Here is a 21,585-nt window from a genome sequence, read left to right as displayed (position 1 = left end):
AGGTGCGCGGGATCGTCCCGGGCGAACTTCAGGCTCTCCGCCTGCTTCGCCCGGGTCCGCTCCCCGCCCCCAGGCCAAGAGACACAGGGCCCAGACCCACGCCTTTCCTGGGCCCCGGCTCCGCCCTCCCCGTACTGTGACCCCGCCCTTTACCGGACTCCGCCCCGCCCTCTCCGGGCTCCATCCTTTCCCCAGCGATCTAGCCCTGCCCGTTCGCCGGCTCCGAGGCGGGGGCGGGGGCCGGCTGGGAACCACCGAGTTGGCCGAGCCTCCGAACCGCCCAGAACGGCCGGAAGGCTGCGGGGCAGAGCGGCCGCGGGCGGCCGAGGCCCATTTCCGGCGTCGTCCCGCGGGTGGGTCCTCGAGCGGCCCCGGGGAGGGTGAGTCGATGCCACCGGCGCGGATTAGTGTCGGGGCGCCGCACGTGCTCTTCGCCTTCGGGCGGAGGAGCCGCCTACCAGCCCCAGCGTCCTCACGCCTCCGACTCTGTAGGCCCCGCGCTCCCCGGCCTCTCCACGGGAAGCGCGGGTGGCGCGGGCGGCTCTCTAGAGCCCGTGGGCGCCTGGCGGGGCGGTGGTCGAGCCTCGGCCGTCTTGCCGGGCAGAGGTGGGAGGCGGGAGGGGGAGTCCCGCAGATTCGGCCTCGCGGCAGCCTCGTAACCTTCCCGCCAGTTCTAGGCCTGCTCCAGGGGCATCCTTGCTTATCCTGCCTGCATAATCATCTCTCTCTAGGGCCCTCTTTTTCCCTCCCTCACTGCCTGTCGAAGGCCTAGACTTAGTGAGGCTGGCAAAAAGGGCTGTACCTTGGGGGAGTAAGATATGTATTTTCTCTGAATTCTGGTTGCCGCTAAGGGCCTGCGATTCTCTACAGGGGACCCAGGATACAGCACTGGCCAGGCCCAGGTGGGGACCCACCTGACAGTGGTCACTGCTGCCTTAGCCTTGCTGCCCTCACGGCCTGGGGCTTCGGCCCTCAAGCCGAGTTGAGAGCCAAAAGCTCCCCTAGGAAGCCCGCTTCTCATTCTGACCTCCCAGAGAGATGCCTGGGGAGGGGCCAAGTTTATATACTGGGGTTGGGGTGGGGTCCTGTGCCCACTCCTCTTGTCCCTGCAGTCCGTCCTTCCGGTTCCTGTCTATTCGAGCCTCCAGTCGCATCATGCTTCCTCTTGCGGCCCCACAGGCTCATTCAGCCCCGGTTTTTCCTGCCTCATGCCTTTTGCACACGTTGTTCCTGCTGCCTGCAGTGCCCTCCCCACCTCCATTACCTTAGCCAAGTTAGCACCTAGGGGAGGTGACCCATCAGACTAAGTCAGAATTTCCTCGTTTAAGTGCTTTCAGAGTTTCTTGTGCTTCGGTGCTATTATCACAGCTGTAATTTTGCATTTGTTTTTGTGGTCACTTAACTCTCTTCTCCAGTAGACTGCTCCGTGAACGCAAAGTCTGTGTGTACTGTTCACTACTGTATCTCCATTGCTTGGTTGAGCACCTGGCACCCGTGGCAACCACCCATTACATGTTTGTGGAGTGATTCATACATACTACACACTCTGAAAGATGAATGGAGCTTCGGGGGGCGGGTACTCAGGTGCCATGGCGACTTTGGCCCCGCCCCAAGTCCCTGCCAGAGAACACCTGGGGTTGGAGGTAAAGGATGGGGGAACGTAGTACCACGCCCCTCGGTTAGCCTGGAAGTCAGGGGTTGGGGCCTCCAGGATACTGATCTCTGACCTTTTCGTAACTTCCAGCAGGTCTCTGGGCCGGGACACGCGGATCCCCACCCACGCAGACGCATGGTAGGAGTCTGACTCCCCCCGTTCCCTCCCTCGTCCTGGGAGGGTCCCTTCCTCCTCCTTTGGGCACCCTCCCTGCCCACTAGGCCTGGACCTAGACCCTCCCTTGGCTCCACACTGTGACCCTTGCCGGTGTCCGGCATGCCCATTGCCAAGGTAGTGAGCAAACACCTGCCCAGACCGGACCCTGCCTGAGGCTCTCAGGGGAAGGTTGTATATCACCATAGTCTGGGTCCCTCCCCCTTCTCCATACTGTCTCTCCCCTTGATTTTCTTTTCTTTTATTATTACTACTGTTTTGGCCACACTGCGTGGCTTGCAGGATCTCAGTTCCCTGACCAGGGATCTAACCTATGCCCCCCGCAGTGGAAGTGCGGAGTCCTAACCATAGGACCTCCAGGGAATTCCGTCCTCCCCTTGATTTTAGAGCCAAAGGGGCCTGGTGACTATCTCACCCAACCTTGTGGTCCATGTGCCTGAGACACCCAGGGGTCCCTGGGGGACTGGTGTGTGTCCTTTCAGGAGGCTGTGACGTTTGGTGATGTGGCCGTGCACTTCTCACGGGAGGAATGGCAGTGTCTGGACCCTGGCCAGAGGGCCCTCTACAAGGAGGTGATGCTCGAGAACCACAGCAGTGTGGCTGGACTAGGTGAGGCTTCATCTGGACACCCTTAGCCCCTGCGTCATCGGTCAGCACCCACCTAGCCAGGCCTCTGTTATATATATTTATTTATTTATTGTTTTATTTTATTTATTTTTGGTTGTATTCAGTCTTCGTTGCTGTGTGCGGGCTTCTCATTGTGGTGGCTTCTCTTGTTGCGGAGCATGGGCTCTAGGCGTGTGGGCTTCAGTAGTTGTGGCACGCGGGCTCAGTAGTTGTGGGTCACGGGCTCCAGAGCGCAAGCTCAGTAGCTGTGGCGCAGGGGCTTAGTTGCTCCACGGCATGTGGGATCTTCCCGGACCAGGGCTTGAACCCGTGTCCCCTGCACTGGCAGGTGGATTCTTAACCACTGCGCCACCAGGGAAGCCCCGAGAATCCTTTTTTATCTTTGTCCACACACTGAGCCGTTTCCCCAGCACTAAACAATCCATCCTTTCCAGTTGATTTGTAGAGCTGCCTTTTTCATATGTGTGATGGTGTGTTTCTGAGCTCTGGTCTGTTATGGGGCAGCTCTCTGCTTTTTGTTAGGTTGTTCTGTTATTAGTATTACTTTTTATTGCTTTGACTTGTGGCATGTTAATACCTGGTGGGGCAGCTCTCGCTCTTTATTCTTTTTAAAATTTCACTTACTTACTCACAGCTAACAGAGTAGTTCTTTCGTGTAAGTTTAGAATAAGTTTGAGTTCCTTGAAAATTGCACTGGAATTTTTATAAGGGAGTGGTTTGAATTTGTAGATCGTGTGAGGAGAACTGGCACCTTTCTGTTAACTGTTCCCACCCAAGACTGTGCATTGTGTCTCCATTTATCTACGTACCTCTGCAGACGTTATTAGAGTGTGGGCATTTCCTCCACAGTGGTCTGGTGTTTGATCTTCAGTTTAGGTTGTTTTGTGAATGTATCATTGTTATGTTATATTTCTAGCTGATTATTGCTGCTATAAATGCTCTTGATTTTGGAGGATAGACCTTGTATTTGGCCACTTCATTGGACTCCCTGCTAGTTCTGGTATCATGTTCTAAGGAGGGGCCTGCAAGTGAAAGCTTGGTGTTTTCCCTCCTGGCCCCCATGTGTCCTGATCTTTAGCAATGGCCAGAGCGCCCATGCTGTTAGGAGTGCTGTGGGCATGCTTGTTTTGTTCTGATTTTAAAGGGAATGCATGTAACTAAGGACAGAATTTGGCTGAAGAGTTTTGGTGTTTTGTTTTTTTGTTTTTTGTTTTTGGCTGCATTGCCGTGCGTGGGCTTTCTCTAGTTGCGGTGAGCGGGGGTACTCTTTGTTGCAGTGTGCGGGCTTCTCATTGTAGTGGCTTCTATTGTTGCGGAGCACAGGCTCTAGGCGCGCGGGCTTCGGTAGTTGTGGCTCACAGGCTCTAGAGTGCACACTCAGTAGTTGTGCACCGGCTTAGTTGCCCTGCGGCATGTAGGATCTTCCCGGAGCAGGGATAGAACCCGTGTTCACTGCATTGGCAGGTGGATATTTCAAATTCTTTTCCTACATTAATTGAGATGTCCATATGTTTTTTTTTTTCCTTAGCCTGTTAGTCTAATAAGTTACATTGGCATATTTCCTTATATTCCTGGAATAAAGTCTACTTAAGTCATGATATTTACATATGCATTCTGATAACCTTTTGGACTCAGGTAGTCAGTATTGTATTTTGGATTTTTGCATCCCTGTTCCTAAGCCAAATGGACTTGTATGGTTTTTTGTTTGTTTTTTCTTTTTTGGTGAATTGTCATTATATAGTTTGACATTTTTTGCATATAAGTTTCATAAAATGAGCTGGGAAGCTTTTGCTGTCTTTCTTAATTTCTGGAAGAATTTATATAGATGGAATTAATTGAACCTTCGAGTTTTTGGTTGAACTCACCTGTAAAACCACCTGGGCCTTGGGCCCTTGGGGAAGGAAGGTCTTTGACTAGAATTTACGTTTTATTAATGCCTCATGGTCTATCAAGCTTATGGATTTTCCCCTGTGCCAATTTTGTCATTTCTAGTTTTTGTACAGATAAATCTACTCATTCAGATTTTCAATTTTTTTAGCATGTATTTGTTGGTAATACTCTTTATTTTTAATCTCTATTATGTTTGTGTTTGTTTCCCTTGTTTGTTTTATTTTTTGGCAGCATCTTTTCACTGTGTTGACTGTTATTTTTTTTTTTAAATATTTATGTTGGCTGCACTGGGTCTTTGTTGCAGCACACAGGATCTTTTCGTTGTGGCATGTGGACTCTTAGTTGCAGCATGCGGACTTCGTAGGTGTGGCATGCATGTGGGATCTAGTTCCCCCACCAAGGATGGAACCCAAGCCCCCTGCATTGGGAGCGCAGAGTCTTACCCACTGGACCACCAGGGAAGTCCCTGTGATTGGTTTTGCCACAAGACTATGCTTTTTATCTTTTTGAAGAACCAGCTTTTGGGTTTTTTTGGGGGGAGGGGGTGCTCTTTTATTGAATCTTGCCCACTTTTGTTATTTTCTCCCTTTTCATTTATTTGTGTTTGCTGTGTTGTTTTGTTTACAACTCCTTGAATTTAATATTTACCTTTTCTGTGTTTATCATTCTTGTTTCTTTTTTTTTAAATAAATTTATTTTTTAATTTTAATTTTATTTCTGGCTGCATTGGGTCTTTGTTGCTGCGCGCAAGATTTCTCTGGCTGCGGTGAACGGGGCTACTCTTCGTTGCGGTGCATGGGCTTCTCACTGTGGTGGCTTCTCTTGTTACGGAGCACGGCTCTAAGCACAACTACTAGGCTTCAGTAGTTGTGGCACACGGGCTCAGTAGTTGTGGCTCTCAGGCTCTAGAGCGCAGGCTCAGTAGTTGTGGCGCACGGGCTTAGTTGCTCCACGGCATGTGGGATCTTCCCGGACCAGGGCTCGAACCCGTGTCCCCTGCACTGGCAGGTGGATTCTTAACCACTGCACCACCAGGGAAGCCCCCAATCATTCTTGTTTCTGGTCAACATATTTTAAAATGTGAAATTTTATCTGTAAGTACTGCTTCAGCTGCACCCTACAAATTTTGACTTATAGTAAATACAATTTACTTACAGTAAATACCACTTAGTAATTCATCATTTAGTTTTCAGGTAGCTAATAGTTTTGAGCTACTTGTTGTGGTGGCTGTCATGTCCAGTTGCATTTAGATCAGGCGCAGTCTGTGGTATTATTCTGTGGTCTGTGCCTGACCCCCTTCCTGGCTGGCCCAGGGATGTTTCTCTGTGAGCATTGCACATGTGCTTGGTAAGAACACCTGTTTCATGTTGACTGTGGGTCAACTCAGGGTCCTGCCATCACCTGAGACTTCGACCTAGGCTCTCTCTGCCTGCCCTTCTCCATGCACACGGCTGGAAATCTGAGGTGTGCTCCAGCCAGAGGGCTTGGCCAGCCCTTGGATGGGCTGAGAGCACATCATACGGCTGGCTCACAGCATGGGTGCTGGCGGCCCCAGAAGGCAGGTGCCAGGTGGGTGCCCACAGCTCTCCACCCCTCTGCCGAGGCCCCCCAGGGCTTTATGTGAGGACTCGAGGCTGGGGCTTCTGGGTGACCATTGGACTTCACACCTGATTTTTTTTTTAATTTATTTTATTTTATTTTTTGGCGGCACCATGCAACATGTGGGATCTTAGTTCCCAGACCAAGAAATCAAACCCGTGCCCCCTGCGTTGGAAGCACGGAGTCTTTTTTTTTTTTTTTTTTTTTTTTTGCAGTACGCAGGCCTGTCACTGTTGTGGCCTCTCCCGTTGCTGAGCACAGGCTCCGGACGCGCAGGCTCAGCGGCCATGGCTCACGGGCCCAGCCACTCCACAGCATGCGGGATCATCCGGGACCGGGGCATGAACCGGTGTCCCCTGCATCGGCAGGTGGACTCTCAACCACTGCGCCACCAGGGGAGCCCAGCACGGAGTCTTAACCACTGGACTGCCACGGAAGTCCTCACACCTTCTGATTTAAAATCTATTTTGTTGATTTGTCATTGTTTGTCTTGTTTTTTAACCACGTCAACCTCTTGGAGTGTCCTTGCTTTCGGAACTGAGGGACTGAGGGAAGTGCTGGCAGTGCCTGGCTTCTCTCCCCCTGGGCTAGAGCTGGCCTGTACTAGGCAGATTCGCGTGACATGGCTCCCTGGGGATCCTGGCCCTGTGTGGATGGAGACAGGGACGGGCTGGGAGTCCAGGAGTTCCTCTGTGTCCAGCCTCAGGAGGCGACAGACCTGGACAGAGAGGGCCCCTGTGCCCCAGTAGCCCCCAGCCCTTCACTCCTGGGAGCAAGGGAGGGCTGAGCTGCACTCCCAGCCACACCAATGCCATCTCCTCCTCTGCCGCCTCCACAGCAGGATTCCTGGTCTTCAAGCCTGAGCTGATCTCCCGGCTGGAACAGGGGCAGGAGCCATGGGTCCTCGACCTGCAAGGAGCGGAGGGGAGAGAGGCAGCCAGGACCTCCCAGGCAGGTGAGCCTTCCGGGCACAGGGTGAGAGGGCTGCAGGCGGGAGGCTGGAGGCAGACCCCAGGTGCCACCCACGTGGGCTTGCTGGGCTGCCTGGGAATGCCATGGGGTGGGTCCGGAAGTGTAGACCGGTGGTGGGGCAGCCTCAGGAAAGACTGAACTACAGAAAAGCAAGGGCACAAAACACCCATGCATTATGGCAAAAACGGTTTGTTTTTGAACCACTATTTGCTCAGTTTGTAATTTTTTGGGGGTGGGGGTGCTGCGTTGGGTCTTTGTTTCTGCGCACGGGCTTTCTCTAGTTGTGGTGAGCAGGGGCTACTCTTCATCGTGGTGCATGGGCTTCTCATTGCAGTGGCTTCTCTTGTTGCGGAGCACGGGCTCTAGGCACATGGGCTCAGTAGTTGTGGCACTTGGGCTCAATAGTTGTGGCTCACAGGCTCTAGAGCTCAGGCTCAGTAGTTGTGGAACACAGGCTTAGTCACTCCGTGGCATGTGGGATCTTCCCAGACCAGGGCTTGAACCCATGTCCCCTGCATTGGCAGAAGCACTGCACCACCGGGGAAGCCCCTGTAATTTTACTAATAGTCTTACTGAGCTCAGGTACACACATGTGGCTCTAAGGGGAGCACTAAGTGTGGCTCTGAGCAGCTCTCCCCTCCCTCCACCAGTGCTCCCTCTGGAACTTCTTGGGGCCCTGGGTGACCCCAACCTCTCAGATAAGGCTCTAGGGCTGTGTTAGTGTCCTGGGGTTGCTGTAACAAAGCACCATGAACTGGAGGCTTAAAACAGCAGAGATTTACTGTTTCTCAGTTCTGGAGGCCAGGTATCCAAAATCAAGGTATGGGCAGGGTCATGTCCTCTATGAAACCTGTAGGGGAGGATCCTTCCTGCCTAGTCTAGCTTCTGGGCCCCAGGTATTCCTTGGCTGGTGGCCACATTACTCCAAACCTCCATATGGAGGGCAGGCAGCATAGGTGGACCCTCCAGAAACCCATGGGAAGGAGGAGTCAGTATGGCCAGTGGGTGTGGCCACCTGGAAGCTGAGGGGCAGACTAGCAAGGGACGCGGCCAGGTGTGCGTCAGAGGGCGTGGCTTGGCGGCAGCTGGATGCCACAAGAGTTCAGGCCTGGGGTCCTTCGCAGAACCCACCCAGTGGACAGCTGGAGGCCCAGTTCTCTTGGGCTCACCACCTGTGTGCCCCTCAGCAGCTCTTGCACCTCATTTTTCTTGGTATCTAACATCCCCCTATTCACAATTTTCAGTCCCTCTTTCCTCCTCACTCTACGTCCTCTGCAACCAGGAGCCTCTGACCTCTCAGCTTAGCCCTGCCTCTCACTAAACCTCCCACCCTATCAAGCTCACTTTGCTTCTTTGTAGATTTTTCCTCATGCTAGTTCCACGTGGGAGGACCTTTCCCCCATGTAGGAGGGAAGCTCTTCGCACTCTGCCAAGTACACTGTAACTGAATGAGTGCATAAAATGAAGTATGAATGAAACTAGATTTTGAGAACTGTCAAAGGCATTGACTTCTTGTAGCGTCTTTCCATGTGCTCAACGCAGACTGTCTGGGAGGGGGCTTAGTCCCAGGGGTGATCTGCACCCCTGCCCCATCCTCCATTCTTTGTCCTTTCTCTGAGCACAGGGGATAAGCAGCAGTTTACTTCCTGTTCATTTCAGATTCTACAATCGGGACCGAGAGTGAGCAGGCCTGTGAAGACATTGACTGTCTAAAATCAGAATCCCATGTGGTCATGGTCAAAACCCTGTCCCAGGACTTTCCCCAGAGTCCTGGCTTTGGAGACACCTCTGATCCCGAGGTCTGTTCAGAGATTCAGCCAACCTCCCTCTTCCAGAAAAACTGCTTGAATATAGGGACTGTGGCTCCCAGGGAGACCTTCGCTGAGGACGAGGCCCAGGGGTGTGGCGAGCGGGGGAGCGGTGGCCGCCTGGGTTGTCGACGTGATCAAAGTCAGGGGTCCTTGCGAAGATGTGACATCTGTGGTAGGAGTTTCCGATCTACTTCAGATGTCTCTCTGCATCAGGCAATTAATACACAGAAGAGACCTAACAGCTGCCAGGAGTGCCAAAAAAAATTACCTGATTGCTTACAGGGGAGACATCTGAGTACCTTGCATGGCGAGAAGCCGTATGAGTGTGAGGAGTGTGGGAAGGTCTTCAGGTTGTGCTCACAGCTTACTCAGCATCAGAGGATCCATACTGGAGAGAAGCCGTTTAAATGCACCGAGTGTGGGAAGGCCTTTCGTCTGAGCTCGAAACTCATTCAGCATCAAAGGATTCACACTGGGGAGAAGCCCTACAGGTGTGAGGAATGTGGAAAAGCCTTTGGTCAGAGCTCTAGCCTCATCCACCATCAGAGGGTCCACACGGGAGAGAGGCCCTATGGCTGCCGGGAGTGCGGGAAGGCCTTCAGCCAGCAGTCTCAGCTGGCCAGGCACCAGAGGACCCACACGGGAGAGAGGCCCTACCCATGCCAGGAGTGTGGGAAGGCCTTCAGCCAGAGCTCAACCCTAGCTCAGCACCAGCGGATGCATGCTGGGGAGAAACTTCAGCTCCCAAGAGCCCCGGATAGCCCCAGCCTGGTTGTACATCAGAGGTTGCATGCTACCGAGAAACCGTTTAAGTGTGACGAGTGTGGGAAGGCTTTCCGGTGGGTCTCCCGCCTTAGTCAGCATCAGCTGACGCATACTGGAGAGAAACCTTATAAATGCAACAAGTGTTCAAAAGCCTTTGGTTGCAGCTCACGGCTTATTCGCCACCAGAGAACTCACACTGGAGAAAAACCATTTAAGTGTGATGAATGTGGGAAAGGCTTTGTCCAGGGCTCACACCTAATTCAGCATCAGAGAATTCACACTGGAGAGAAGCCCTATGAGTGCAGTGACTGTGGGAAGGCCTTCAGCCAGAGCTCAAGCCTCATTTACCATCAGAGGATCCATAAAGGGGAGAAGCCCTACGAGTGCCTCGAATGTGGAAAAGCCTTCAGTATGAGCACACAGCTCACAATACACCAGCGGGTGCACACGGGGGAGAGGCCCTATAAGTGCAGTGAATGTGGGAAAGCCTTCAGTCAGAACTCCACCCTTTTCCAGCACCAGATCATTCACGCTGGGGTGAAGCCCTATGGATGCAGCGAGTGTGGGAAAGCCTTCAGCCGGAGCTCATACCTCATCGAGCACCAGAGGATCCACACTCGAGCCCAGTGGTACCACGAGTATGGGAATACCCTGGAAGCTTCTACCCACGTGAGCCGCAAGAAAGTTAATACTGTAAAGAAACTTCATAAATGTAATGAATGTGAAAAAATATTCAGATGGCGCTCGCATCTAATTATACACCAGAGAATTCACACTGGAGAGAAACCTTATAAATGTAATGAATGTGGCAAAGCTTTTAATAGGAGCTCAAGGCTTACTCAGCATCAGAAAATTCACATGGGATAGACCACTCACCTTTACGAATGTGTATAAATGTGAATAAACCTACAGCCTTAACTTATTATGGGATCATTTATACTGACGATTTAGAATGTTGTGAAAGATTCAGAATTGCTCTCTTAGGAGAGAGAGCATCCACGTTCACACGAGGTGTATGTTTATTTGCTGGCACGTTTGACCTTCAGTAAAGCCCATGTCCCTCACATCAAGGTGCACATGTGTAGCATTTCAGTTCACAGAGGAAAGACCCCAGGTCCTGCGGACGAGGAAGAGGCATGAGAAAAGCCCCGTGAGCCCCGCCAGACGAGTGGGTTGAAAGAAGTTACCCAGGACGTCTTCCTTAAGCACCAGGTACTCAGACTGGCTTCAGCAGCAAGATATGCTCACTCGTGTCCGCGGGGCCCCAGGCAGCGTGGCTGGGTCCCCCTCACCTGACTCCCCCGGCAGGGCCTCTGGGGAGGAGCTGGCTCCAGCAGCAGTGCCCGGGCCCAGGGACACTGTCACTGGCCCACCCTACATCCAGAGCCCAGCTGCTTCGGTTACAAGGATCAGACGCGCAGCCCTCACTGGGATTCCCAGCCCGGACCTCAGCATTGCAGGAGCCTCACCTCAGTCCCGAGAACACCACCAGAGACTGGGATGTGTGTTGTTGGCTGCTGCTGGCCAGACGTCCTCAAAACTCCAGCCACGGGGACTGCCCAAACTGGGGGGTCTGCGAGCAGACACACGAGCCCGTGCCTTCTCACAGGCCTGAGGACGGTGGAGATGCCTGCTCACCAGGATCAGCGTGTTGGCGTGGTCTCGTGGGCCCCACAGGTCCCAGGGCAGAGGGCCCCACGGGTGTTGAGCAACAGGTGCGCGTGAGCGAGCCTGCTCCGCCCACATCACCTCCTCCCTGGGTTTTCTCTGCCAGCCCAGCCTGGAGAAACAGCCAGGGTAGGGTGGTCAGGGCCCTTGGTTTCTTGGCACGGGTGGAAAGAATGTGCAGGGGAGATCACCGCTCCGTCCACCCCTCTGGTGAAGCTGACTGACAGGCTGGGGCTGTGGAGTGGCTCACAGAGCATCTCATCAAGGCCTGTGAGCCACAGGATGAGGCTGACATGTAGCATTGAGTCCAGCCCTGCTTGGGGCCCTGGACTCGGCAGTGGTAACTCGGGACCAGGTGTGTCATTTGCACAGGCTGCCACCCAGGACCACCCCCTGAGACCTGCCAATCTTTGGTGCCATTGCCGATAATCACAGGCCAAGGGCAGCCTGTCACAGAAAAGCCACTTCTCCCATGTACGGACAGGTGAACCTGAGGGACATAGGTCACTTCAGGATTTATTGCAACACGACTTGGGTCACCATCACACTGGTTGGGTGAAGCCCAGATCGCCTTGTGCGACATGGCCCAGAATCAGCCCGTGGGTTTGTATCAAGGGAAACTGCTGCTCCGTGTGTACTGGAGGGCCTGGTGGGGCTGGGAACAGTGGAGTTCAGGGTGGCCGAGTTCACGTGAGTTTTCATTCTCAGCACGTGGACAGGGACTCAGCCCCACGGCAGCTCAGCCTGATCTGCCAGTTCGCCTGACAAAAGGTATGACATGTTCTCAGGTTGCAGTGTTGTCTCGGGATGAGGCTCATCCCCCAACCTGCACCTTCGGGGGTGTTCCCGCCCTGGGCGGAGGACACCATGCAGTCATTGTGCCCCTGCAGCAGCTGTAACCCCATCTCCCCGGCCCTCCCCTGCTCCACCCAGAGCTTGTGTCTGAAGGGTCAGTGCGAGAGCGCAGGGACTTTTACAGACTGTGCAGAGATCATGTCCCCGCCTCGGCTGGTGTGCTCAACCAGGTGGTCACCGCCATCAGAGCTGGACAGGGTGGGCACATGTGAGTGGGCTGCATCTTAGGCTTTGTGAGCCACCCAAGGATGGGACAAGAGTCAGGGTCCTGGTGCACGTGCCACACACGCCCTCCACTGGCGCCTGGTGCCATCATGTGCTGGAAGGGCCTCCCGAGGCCCCATGCTCTCGCCTTCTGGCTCTGTGAAGGCTGTTTGTCACTGGGTGTGCCGTCCCCACAAGGGATTTGTCTCCTGGCCACTTTCTGGTAATGATGGACAAAGGGGTGGAAGACCTCTGGACTCCAGGTTCTGCACTGGGTAGGATGCTTCTGTTTTCCCCTAACAGCACTTGCAGGCTGGCCAAAAAGGGCCAGAGGGACCAGCCTTAAATCTGTTTCAGCACCTGGACTCTTTCTGGATCAGCACGGTCCTAAGTCGGGCTGGCTGACTGTGTGGCCTGTGGGCCAAATGCGGACCTGTGCCCACATCTGTGAGGCCTGGTGATCAGCCTGAAGCCACTGGGACCTACACGGCCCCCAGAACCTGAGCCAGGGTCAGTCCTGTAAATGCACTCATGTCCGGGAACTCAATCGCAGACAGCCGAGGAGTAAGGCAGCTTGAGCTGTAGCCCATCTGACGCTCCGCCTTCTGGCTTCGCCTCCGAGGGCCCTGTGGGCTCCTGAGCGCTTCAGCTTTTGGTGCTGCTCCCGACCCATGGTTGCTCGGATCAGCGTCAGGGTTTTAATGTGCCTGCTTTTACCTTTTATCAGGCCACGAGCTAAGGGTGGGTTACGTTTTTACATGGCTGCGGGGGAAAGACTATTTTGTGACATTTGAAAATTATATTGAAATCAGATTTCAGTGTGACCAAATAAAGGTTCTTGGAACACAGCTGGCCCATTTGTTTGCCGGTTGCCTCTGACTGAGTGGCAGTCCTGCCTCGTTTCCTTGGGTAAAAACTTCATGCCTCCAGCCTTTGAGGGATTATTTTTCCTCTCCTTAGTGTGCTTTGTTCACTTAAATGTCCCAGTACAACCAAGAATTCAATAGAAATACATCTCAAGCTCTGCATTCCAGTCTAGAATATCGACTGCAGAAGTACAGGGTGAGGAGTCCTTTCTTAGCTGAGTCCATGTGAAAAAGATGTGTAGTATTCGTGTGTCACCTGGCGAGACATTGTGAGTTCAAACTACTGCACAGGTTTGAGGTCCCAGAGCACAGGAAAAGCATCTGCACACATGATGTGCGCTGGTCGCTTTGCAGGGAGGGAGAGGAGAAGGCTGCCTGCCGGGTAGTGCGAGTTCTGGACTATTCTGCTCTACTTTCAAGCTATAGCTCCCAATTTGGGGCTTCAGTAAGTGCAACACTAAACTCATTTTAAGAATTTCCGGGAATTCCCGGGCGGTCCACTGGGCAGGACCCAGCTTTCACTGTGTGCGGGGCCAGGTTCAATCCTTGGGGAACTAGATCCCTCAAGACGCCCAACATGGCCCAAAAACAGAATTTCCAGAACTATTCCAGAGTAGATTTTAAAATACTTTGGGTTTCTCTTTTGGAGACAAACCCCTAATTTTGACCTGAAATTGCTTTTTGTCTCAATTATCAGATTAAGCTTTGATTTATGACATTTTGAGCATTCTGGAAGCTTCACAAATAACATGGGGTGTGTGTGCAGAGCCCAGGTGGGTTTTCACATACCTGTGTCCCCTTATGTGTGTGGCTTGCACTCAGAGCCTGGGAAATGTTTGTTGAATGAATGAATGATGCATTTGGGGCACATCCAGGCTTTGAGGCGAGGCTTCAGAGGCCCACAGAAGAGAGAAAATTCTCCAGCAAAAAGAGTTTCCACAGAGATCTAAATAAGGTCAACACAGTTGTAATTTTCCAGGTGCAAACATCTGTACAAGGTCTTGTTCTTGCCTGGGGACAAAGGTGGATTGGGCTGGCCCCTGCCCTCAAGTCCAGGTCTGGGGTAGAGACTGACCGCAGATGAAGGTGGATGGTCCCTCTGCAGCCTGAGGGAGCCCTGCAGGCGCACAGGGAAGTGTAGCACTTAGAGCCACCGCCCACCCCCCAACTGGTTTTGTACGGCCCTGGAGCTGAGAATGGGTTTTAAATGGTTGAAACAAATTTTGTGACGTGAACTTAAAATCTCAGTGTCCACAGGACATTTTTATTGGAACATGATTATGCCCATTGGTTTAGATGTCTCTGGCTGTTTCTGAGCTACGATGGCAGAACTGACAATCATTATGACCTGAAAAGCTAAAATACTCTCTGGCCCTTTAGAGGAAAGTTAGCCACTCTCGACGCACGTGAGAAGGGCCACCACTGCTGGCCCGCAAGCCTGTGACCCGCAGTTGGAGGGACCTTCTCAAGCTGGATCACGTCTGCCTCCCCGTACCCACGGTGAGGCCAGAATCTGTGAGCGGCCTGGAGGCTGGTGGCCCTCATCCCCTGGCTCTGTCCAGCCCCAGGAGCCAGCAGTCCCGGGAACAGCCTGCTGCCCACCTTCTCCGTCTCATGAAAGCCACTTACCACCTGTATGCCTTGTGTCACTGTTTGCCCATGTGTCCCTCCTTGAGACAGAAACATGAAGGCTCACAAATGAACAACCCAGAGTTTGCAGTATCAGAGCTGTCAAGAGCTCCTCCGAGGGCCGAGGCAGGGCTCTGCGACCCTCTCCTGGCTGAGCAGCTGGAGAAGCGGGGGAAAGGGCTGCCCCACAGCCGCTGTGGGAGGGGCAGCGCCGTCAGGGCCACCACCTCCAGCCTCCTGAGGATGGAGATAATGTTCTGGTCCTGACGTTCCTGACCAGTGACTTAAAAGGCACAGACGGTGCCTTCTGGGGGAGGGGGAGGGAAGCAGGTGAGCGAGCAGAGCTCTACACCCCCACTTGCTGGCTGGGACCCCCCGAGGGTGGAGATGGGAGCAGATAGCGCGTATAGACACGGTGACTTCAAGGGGCCCAGGGCCCTCCCACTCTGCCGACCCTCCAGGGCGTAGACCAGCAGGGTGGACACACCCACAGGGCTGGGGAGACAGAGCCAGACAGCCCCCGCCAGGAGCACAAGGACAAGGGGGTCTCTGCCGCCTGATGGGCAAAAGGGTGTGCAAATCCTGGTGCTGACTCACGGGACTCCCAGCCTCAGTCGGAAAAGCACCCCTGCCTGCCAGGACAACCGAGAGGATGATGGGAGGGTCCCTCGGGAAGGGGGTGTGTGCGTCCCTGCCAGGCACGTGACTTAGAGCCACGGCGTCGCAGCCACGGGGCCACTCCGTGGCAGCAGAGCTCGGAGCACCTGCTGGGGCACGTCGGCCGGGCTCGGACCCCAGGTCTCCGTTCCTGGTTGCACTGGCCCAATTTCGCTGCGGTAACTGGCAAGACAGACGCCCCCAAGCCCATGGCCCTCGACCCTAAACGTGTGTCCTCGCTCTGGACACAGCAGCTCAGGGCACGGGAGCCGGCACCAAGAGCCTGCCCTGCCACCAGGTTCGCATGCCCACAGAGTCGGCGGACTAAGGACAGGTGGGGAGGGAAGGCTGGCGGAGAACGGACTGCCAGCTCCCCCGTCAGCTGTGTGTCGTTAGGCAAGACGCAAACCTCTCTGCGCTTAGTCACCCGTGAGGCGGAGAGGCCTCGTGCCTGTGAGTTAATGAGTTAACACGCGCCCGGCAGAGGCACCTGGTGGTCCCACCTGTACCTTCTCTGCGCTCGGCTGGGGCCTGGTCGACAGCGTCTGGCCTGTAGGGGGCGCTCGAGGTGGTGCTTTGGGTCGTTAGGGACATAATACCAAGGGCTTTAACATGATCACATTCTTTTAAAAAAAAACTTTATTCTTCGCTGCGTTGGGTCTTCGTTGCTGCGCGCGGGCTTTCTCTAGTTGTGGAGAGCAGGGGCTACTCTTCGTTGTGGCACGTGGGCTTCTCATTGCGGTGGCTTCTCTTGTTGCAGAGCACAGGCTCCAGGCAAGCAGGCTTCAGTAGCTGTGGCACTACAGGCTCAGTAGTTGTGGCGCACGGGCTTAGTTGCTCCACAGCATGTGGGATCTTCCTGGACCAGGGCTCGAACCTGTGTCCCCTGCATTGGCAGGAGGATTCTTAACAACTGTGCCACCAAGGGAAGCCCCTAAAATGATCACATTCTTTTTTTACAACACTGTGTTAAGAAGCCAACACAAAAGTCTACACATGGAATGATTCAATGGGGAAAGTGGTCACATTCTGCCTCCTCTGTTTCTACTTCTAAATGGTTTTAATATAAAATCCTTCTACCGTTTCCTATTGACATCAATGATTAAAAAAATTTTTTTATGGAAGTATAGTTGACTTACAATGTTGTGCTAATTTCTTGTGTACAGCAAAGTGATTCAGTTATATTAACCACAAGTCTCTTCTGCATGTGTCTGTTTCATAGATATGTTCATTTGTATCATATGCATTTTAGATTCCAAACATGTGACATCATATGGTATTTGTCTGACTTCACTTAGTACGATAATCTCTAGTTGCATAACATCACGGATTTTTTTTTTTTTTTTTTTTTGGCCTTTTTGGTGTTTCATTTCGCGTGGGCTTTCTCTAGTTGCAGAGAGCAGGGGCTATTCTTCATTGTGGTGCACAGGCTTCTCATTGTGGTGGCTTCTCTTGTTGCAGAGCATGGGCTCTAGGCGTGTGGGCTTCAGTAGTTGCAGCATGCGGGCTCAGTAGTTGCAGCACATGGGCTTAGTAGTTGCAGCACATGGGCTTAGTTGCTCCACGGTATGTGGCATCCTCCTGGACCAGGAAACGAACCCGTGTCCCCTGCATGGGCAGGTGGATTCTTAACCACTGTGCCACCAGGGAAGTCCTCACTGTGATTTTTAAAAATATTTATTTATTTGGTTGTGCCGGGTCTTAGTTGCAGCTTGAGGGCTCCTTACTTGTGACATGCGAACTCTTAGTTGCAGCAAGCATGTAGGATCTAGTTCCCTGACCAGGGATCGAACCTGGGCCCCCTGCATTAGGAGCGCAGAGTCTTAACCACTTAGCCACCAGGGAGGTCCCAACATCAGTGATTTTTTAATCAAGAAAAAAAATGAAACACAGCAGTTGCTCTGGTCTGAATGTTTGTGTCCCCAAAATGTATATGTTGAAATCCTAATGCCCAGTGTGAGGGTGTTATGAGGTGGGGCCTTTGGGAGTGCTTCGGTCATGAAGGTGGAGTCCCCCTGATAAGAGACCCCACAGAGCTCCCTTGCCCCTTCCTCCACGGGAGGACACAGGAAGTCTGCAGCCAGGAAGAGGGCCTCACCCGCCCCTGCTGGCCCCCTGACCTCGGACATCCGGCCTCCGCACTGTGAGAAATCAATGTCTGTTGTCTTATAGGCTGCCCGGTCTGTGGTGCTTTCTTTGCCCAAGAAAAACTTGGCACGCCCACCAGGAAGATGCATGTTCTGCTGCCATCAGACAGACCCTCGTATCAGGAAGAGTTACATGAACAGAGCTGTGTTAACACAGAGACAGCACAGAGCGTAAATGGCAAGTCCGGTCAAGACAGTTTCTCCATGACCGTCTATGGGCAAAGGAGCTTTCTGAATCTTTTTATTTTTTTGTTTGTTTTACATTTTCGGCTTTTCCAAACGTATCATAATGAGCACATGTTCCTGACACATGCCCAGTGGTCGAGGAAGACATCACAGCACAGTGACTGACAGGAAAGCCTCCATCACTGGTGGAGGCAGATGTGGTGCTCAGCTCACCTGTGCACGTTCTTCTGAGCAGGCCTGGGCAACAGCGAGCACAGCCCGGTCCAGCTCCTGTCCTCAGGGGAGCAGAGCCCAAGGATGCCAGCTGACGCTGAAGGAGACCTGGGGAGTCTGCACTCCTCAGCTGAGCCGAGACGGGGCCCCACCTGCAGCCTGGCCTCTGACACTCTAGCTCCGAGCGCACAGCAGCACCTTAGGGTGGCCTCCTCTGTGCCCCTGGCCCACACCTAACTTGCTAGGACCCTCACTCAGGGAAAGGCCTTAATTAACCGAGATCATGGGAGTGTTCTGGAAACAGCACAGAGCAAACACTGCCGCTCTTGATGGGTCGTGACATGGAGCAGGGGGCAGGAAGGGGGCGCTGGGGAAGGGCAGGTGCCAGGTGGGCACCCAAGCTCATTTTCTGTTTTCAGAGGAGGTTCCTGCATGATGCTCGGGCCTATTACTACTACCAGACCTGTGACCTGGTTTCGTGGCAGACCATGGAGGCAGGGACACGCCAGGCCCCTACCTGGGGTGTGGTTATGCTGGAGGGTGCAGGGCTGGCCATGGGCTCTGCTCACTCCCACCCTAGAGGCACCCAGGTGAGGCCCCTGCTCCCGTCTCCCCTGCCACCGCCAACTCCACCAGACTCCCAATTCCTACCCTGCTGCCCTACGCTCTGCTATCAACACAGCATCCAGTGTGACCCTTTGAAAACAACTGCCACAACACACTCATTTCACTCAGAATTGAGCCAAAGCTCTTTGAGAGGCCCTCAAGGCTGCCCCCTGTGCCCTCCACTCACCTTGCCCCCACTTGGCTGCAGCCACGTGGCCTGTGCACCACAGGCTGCTCCCTCCGCCTCGCCTCCTTTAAGTCTTTGCTCAGGTACCATGTCCTCAAGGAGGCGCAACCCATGCCCTGATTTTTTTTTTTTTTTTTTTGGCTGCGTCTGGTTTTCGTTGCAGCGTTCAGGCTTCTTTCTAGTTACAGCGCGCGGGCTCCAGAGCACGTGGGCTCTGTAGTTTGCGGCGCGTGGGCTCAGCAGTTGTGGCACGCAGGCTTAGTTGCCCCATGGCATGTGGGATCTTAGTTCCCCGACCAGTGATCGAACCCGCGTCCCCTGCGTTGGAAGGGGACCACTTGACCACTGGGCCACCAGGGAGGTCCCCCCACGACCCAATTTAAAATGACAGCCCAGTTCTCCCACAGCCTGGCCCCCCATCTCCAAAGGCTGCTCTACCTCCTGCGCCACTTCCCATCCTCCCACGAGCTACACCACTTGTTTGTATCATGCACTTCGTAATGCCTCCCTCGCCCCACTAGAATGCTCTCCATAAGGTCAGGGATTTAAGACAGGGGAATGAAATGTGCACCCTGAAGCACAGGGTTCCCCAAATCACAGGAGCAAGAGCTCAGTCGTTAGGTGGGGGCAGCCTGAGCAACCTCTGTGTCCTCACAAAGGCCTTGGCCTGGACCCCAGACTGTGACTAGACCACACATGGCCACACCGGAGCAGTGGGTGCCCTCACCTGGCAACAAGACCAACTGACAGCTGGGGGGACGGGGCCTGCAGTTTGATGCCTACCCAGGAGAACATATTTTGTGTAGCTGCTTTACTTCCAAAAAGAGGGAAAGACACAGCTGTCTTCTTCACTTAGAGAAATGCACGATTATACTCAAACACTCACTGGAGTGCCTCCTGGGAAGGGCGGCCTTTGCTCTGGAGACACCTGTCTGAGCCAGCTATCCCCGGTGACCAGAAGGGGACTGGCGAGCAAGGCTCAGTCCTGCAGTTTGCGCTCGCACCTCTTCTCCAGGTCGGCCATCTCCTTCAGGACCATGGCCACACCGAACCGCAGCTCCTGGAACTTGGCCGTGGGGACCTCGAAGCGGAGGGCCGACCCATCCGAGAGCTTCAGCTGCATCAGGACGCTTGGCTGCAGGGAGCGGGCCAGGGCGCTGGTGGAGATGGCCACGTCCACCCTCCACCGAAAGTCAGCAACATGGGGCAGCCAGGCCCCCTGCTGCCTGGCTGCAGAGTCAAGGAGAGGCCGCTGGCTCCCAAACACCACACTGGCCAAGTCCACAACCAGGTCTTGGGGGATGCAGAGCTCCTGGAGCTGGTTCTTGAAGGCATCGGGCTTCAGGCTGGCCGGGGGCAGCCGGAGGGCCTGCTGGAGCAGGGTGTGTGTGCCAGCGATCAGGGCACCCAGCCGCTCCTCAGGCAGGTCTGCGCCAGCCCCGAGGCGCTGCACACCCTCACGGCAGTCTTCCCCCTGCAGGCTGCTGACCACCAGCTTCAGCAACTTTCTGAATGTGCCCCTGTCCAGGTCCCTCAGGAGCTGGGGCATTGCTGCCACCTCTGGAGGCAGCTGGGCGCCCAGGAAACTCATGCAGCCACTGTGACTGTCACCAGGGCGATGCAGGTGTGGAGCTGCAGGACCGATGGCAGACATCGCTGCTTCCTGCTCTTTGACCGGCAGCCCAGGTAGGAGGTCCCAGCCGCAACTGCCTGGAAGGGGGGTGGAAGAGAAGCCCAGTGACTCCCATGTCCTTTGGGCCAGTGAATGAGGACTGATATGGTCTCCACCTCCCAGATGCTGATGGTGTGAACCACTGATGACAGCCAGCATGACGGAAGGTGCCCTGGAAGCAGGTGGCGGAGGGGCCCCTCTCCGGTCCCTGGAAGAGGGGAGGCAGGAGCCGGCAGAAAAGGGAGATGAGGTGGGGAGGAGAGAAGGAAGAGAATCAGGAAACAGGAGAGCAACATAAGTTCTCCAAATAAATAACGGATTAAAGAATGAGGGAGAAGAAAGGTCCAGAGAACACAAGGACACAACAGCCACTGCCGCTGCCACTGACCGCTCAAAGATCACTCAGCTACGCCACCTCCAAGCCGCACACGGCTCTGCACGAGCGGGTTAACGTTCTCACCCCACCAACAAGGAAATCGAGGCGGAAACAACTGCTCAACTCAAGGACTAGAACCCAGGCCCGTCCACTCAGAAGTCCCTGCAGCGGCGGGGGGACCAGACGGCGTTCCTTAGGCAGGAAGGGCTGAGGTGCAGGTGTTAAGCGAGGTGGGTGCAGTACCTGGAGAAAAGGGCTGAGACGTCACCTGAAGGACAGCACGACACCCCACGCTTCTGCAGGAGCGCCCGGCCCACCGCAGCCGCGCCAGGTGCCGAGCAGAGCTGTCCCCAGGGCGCCCCCACCCCTGGCCTGCGGGCCTCAGCGCGGCGGGCCCGGGCGCACGGGGAACTCCCCACCGGTTTCCTCGTACCCCACTCTCCCGGGAAGGCCGGGCTCCCTCACCCCGGCTGCCAACGACCACCCACGGGTTTTCCTTCAGGGCCTGGCCAGTATCGGGACAGCATTCCGCAGCCCCGCCGCCTGCCGCTCAGGCCCTGGTCCCTGGAGGCCAGCGCGCTGCCCCCCGGCCCGGAGGAAGGAGCGCCCCGAGGCGGCCACCCAAGCTCTTCCGAGCCGCCGCCCCGGCCGCGGTCAGTGCCCTGCGGTCCGGTCCCGAGCTGCCGGATCGGCCTCCTGCCTCCAGAGCGTTCGCCGCCTCGCGAGCAGGGCGACTCATACCCACCCCCCGCTTCCCGCTGCGCCCCCGTACCTGGCGCGGGGTCCCAAGCGGAGCAGAAAGGCGCTCGCGGCCGGAAGCGCAGCCT

General features: G+C 54.7%; 2 protein-coding genes and 1 non-coding gene across 9 annotated transcripts; 1 reads left to right on the top strand and 2 right to left on the bottom strand.

The window, feature by feature from the left end:
• Positions 1-241: 241 nt before the first annotated feature.
• ZNF7 (zinc finger protein 7) lies at positions 242-13,068 on the top strand. Of its 7 annotated transcripts, none has more exons than XM_024741075.1 (6): positions 242-380; positions 1,419-1,643; positions 1,748-1,792; positions 2,311-2,437; positions 6,783-6,899; positions 8,576-13,068. In XM_024741075.1, the coding sequence occupies exons 2-6, from the start codon at positions 1,554-1,556 to the stop codon at positions 10,357-10,359; spliced, it is 2,163 nt and encodes a 720-aa protein (XP_024596843.1). In that variant the 5' UTR covers positions 242-380; positions 1,419-1,553; the 3' UTR covers positions 10,360-13,068. The 7 variants fall into 7 exon arrangements, with proteins under 7 accessions (XP_024596843.1, XP_024596844.1, XP_024596839.1 ...); XM_024741076.1 differs by having other exon boundaries at positions 1,745-1,792; positions 6,786-6,899; XM_024741071.1 differs by having other exon boundaries at positions 1,745-1,792.
• Positions 13,069-17,143: 4,075 nt separating this feature from the next.
• TRNAR-CCU (transfer RNA arginine (anticodon CCU)) lies at positions 17,144-17,216 on the bottom strand. Its single transcript has one exon. It is a non-coding gene; the product is annotated as a tRNA-Arg (tRNA).
• Positions 17,217-19,504: 2,288 nt separating this feature from the next.
• On the bottom strand, positions 19,505-21,579 carry COMMD5 (COMM domain containing 5). Its single transcript, XM_024741171.1, has 2 exons — positions 21,531-21,579; positions 19,505-20,420 (listed from the first exon to the last, which is right to left on the bottom strand). Exon 2 carries the CDS (start codon positions 20,362-20,364, stop codon positions 19,690-19,692), a length of 675 nt encoding a protein of 224 aa, XP_024596939.1. The 5' UTR covers positions 20,365-20,420; positions 21,531-21,579; the 3' UTR covers positions 19,505-19,689.
• Between the last annotated feature and the right edge of the window lie 6 nt (positions 21,580-21,585).

This window comes from Neophocaena asiaeorientalis, unplaced genomic scaffold (assembly GCF_003031525.2).
Source record: "Neophocaena asiaeorientalis asiaeorientalis breed wild unplaced genomic scaffold, Neophocaena_asiaeorientalis_V1.1 scaffold177, whole genome shotgun sequence".
In the NCBI taxonomy this organism is placed as follows: Eukaryota; Metazoa; Chordata; class Mammalia; order Artiodactyla; family Phocoenidae; genus Neophocaena; species Neophocaena asiaeorientalis.
Note: the sequence above shows the minus strand (reverse complement) of the source record. Positions and strands in the feature narration are given on the sequence as shown.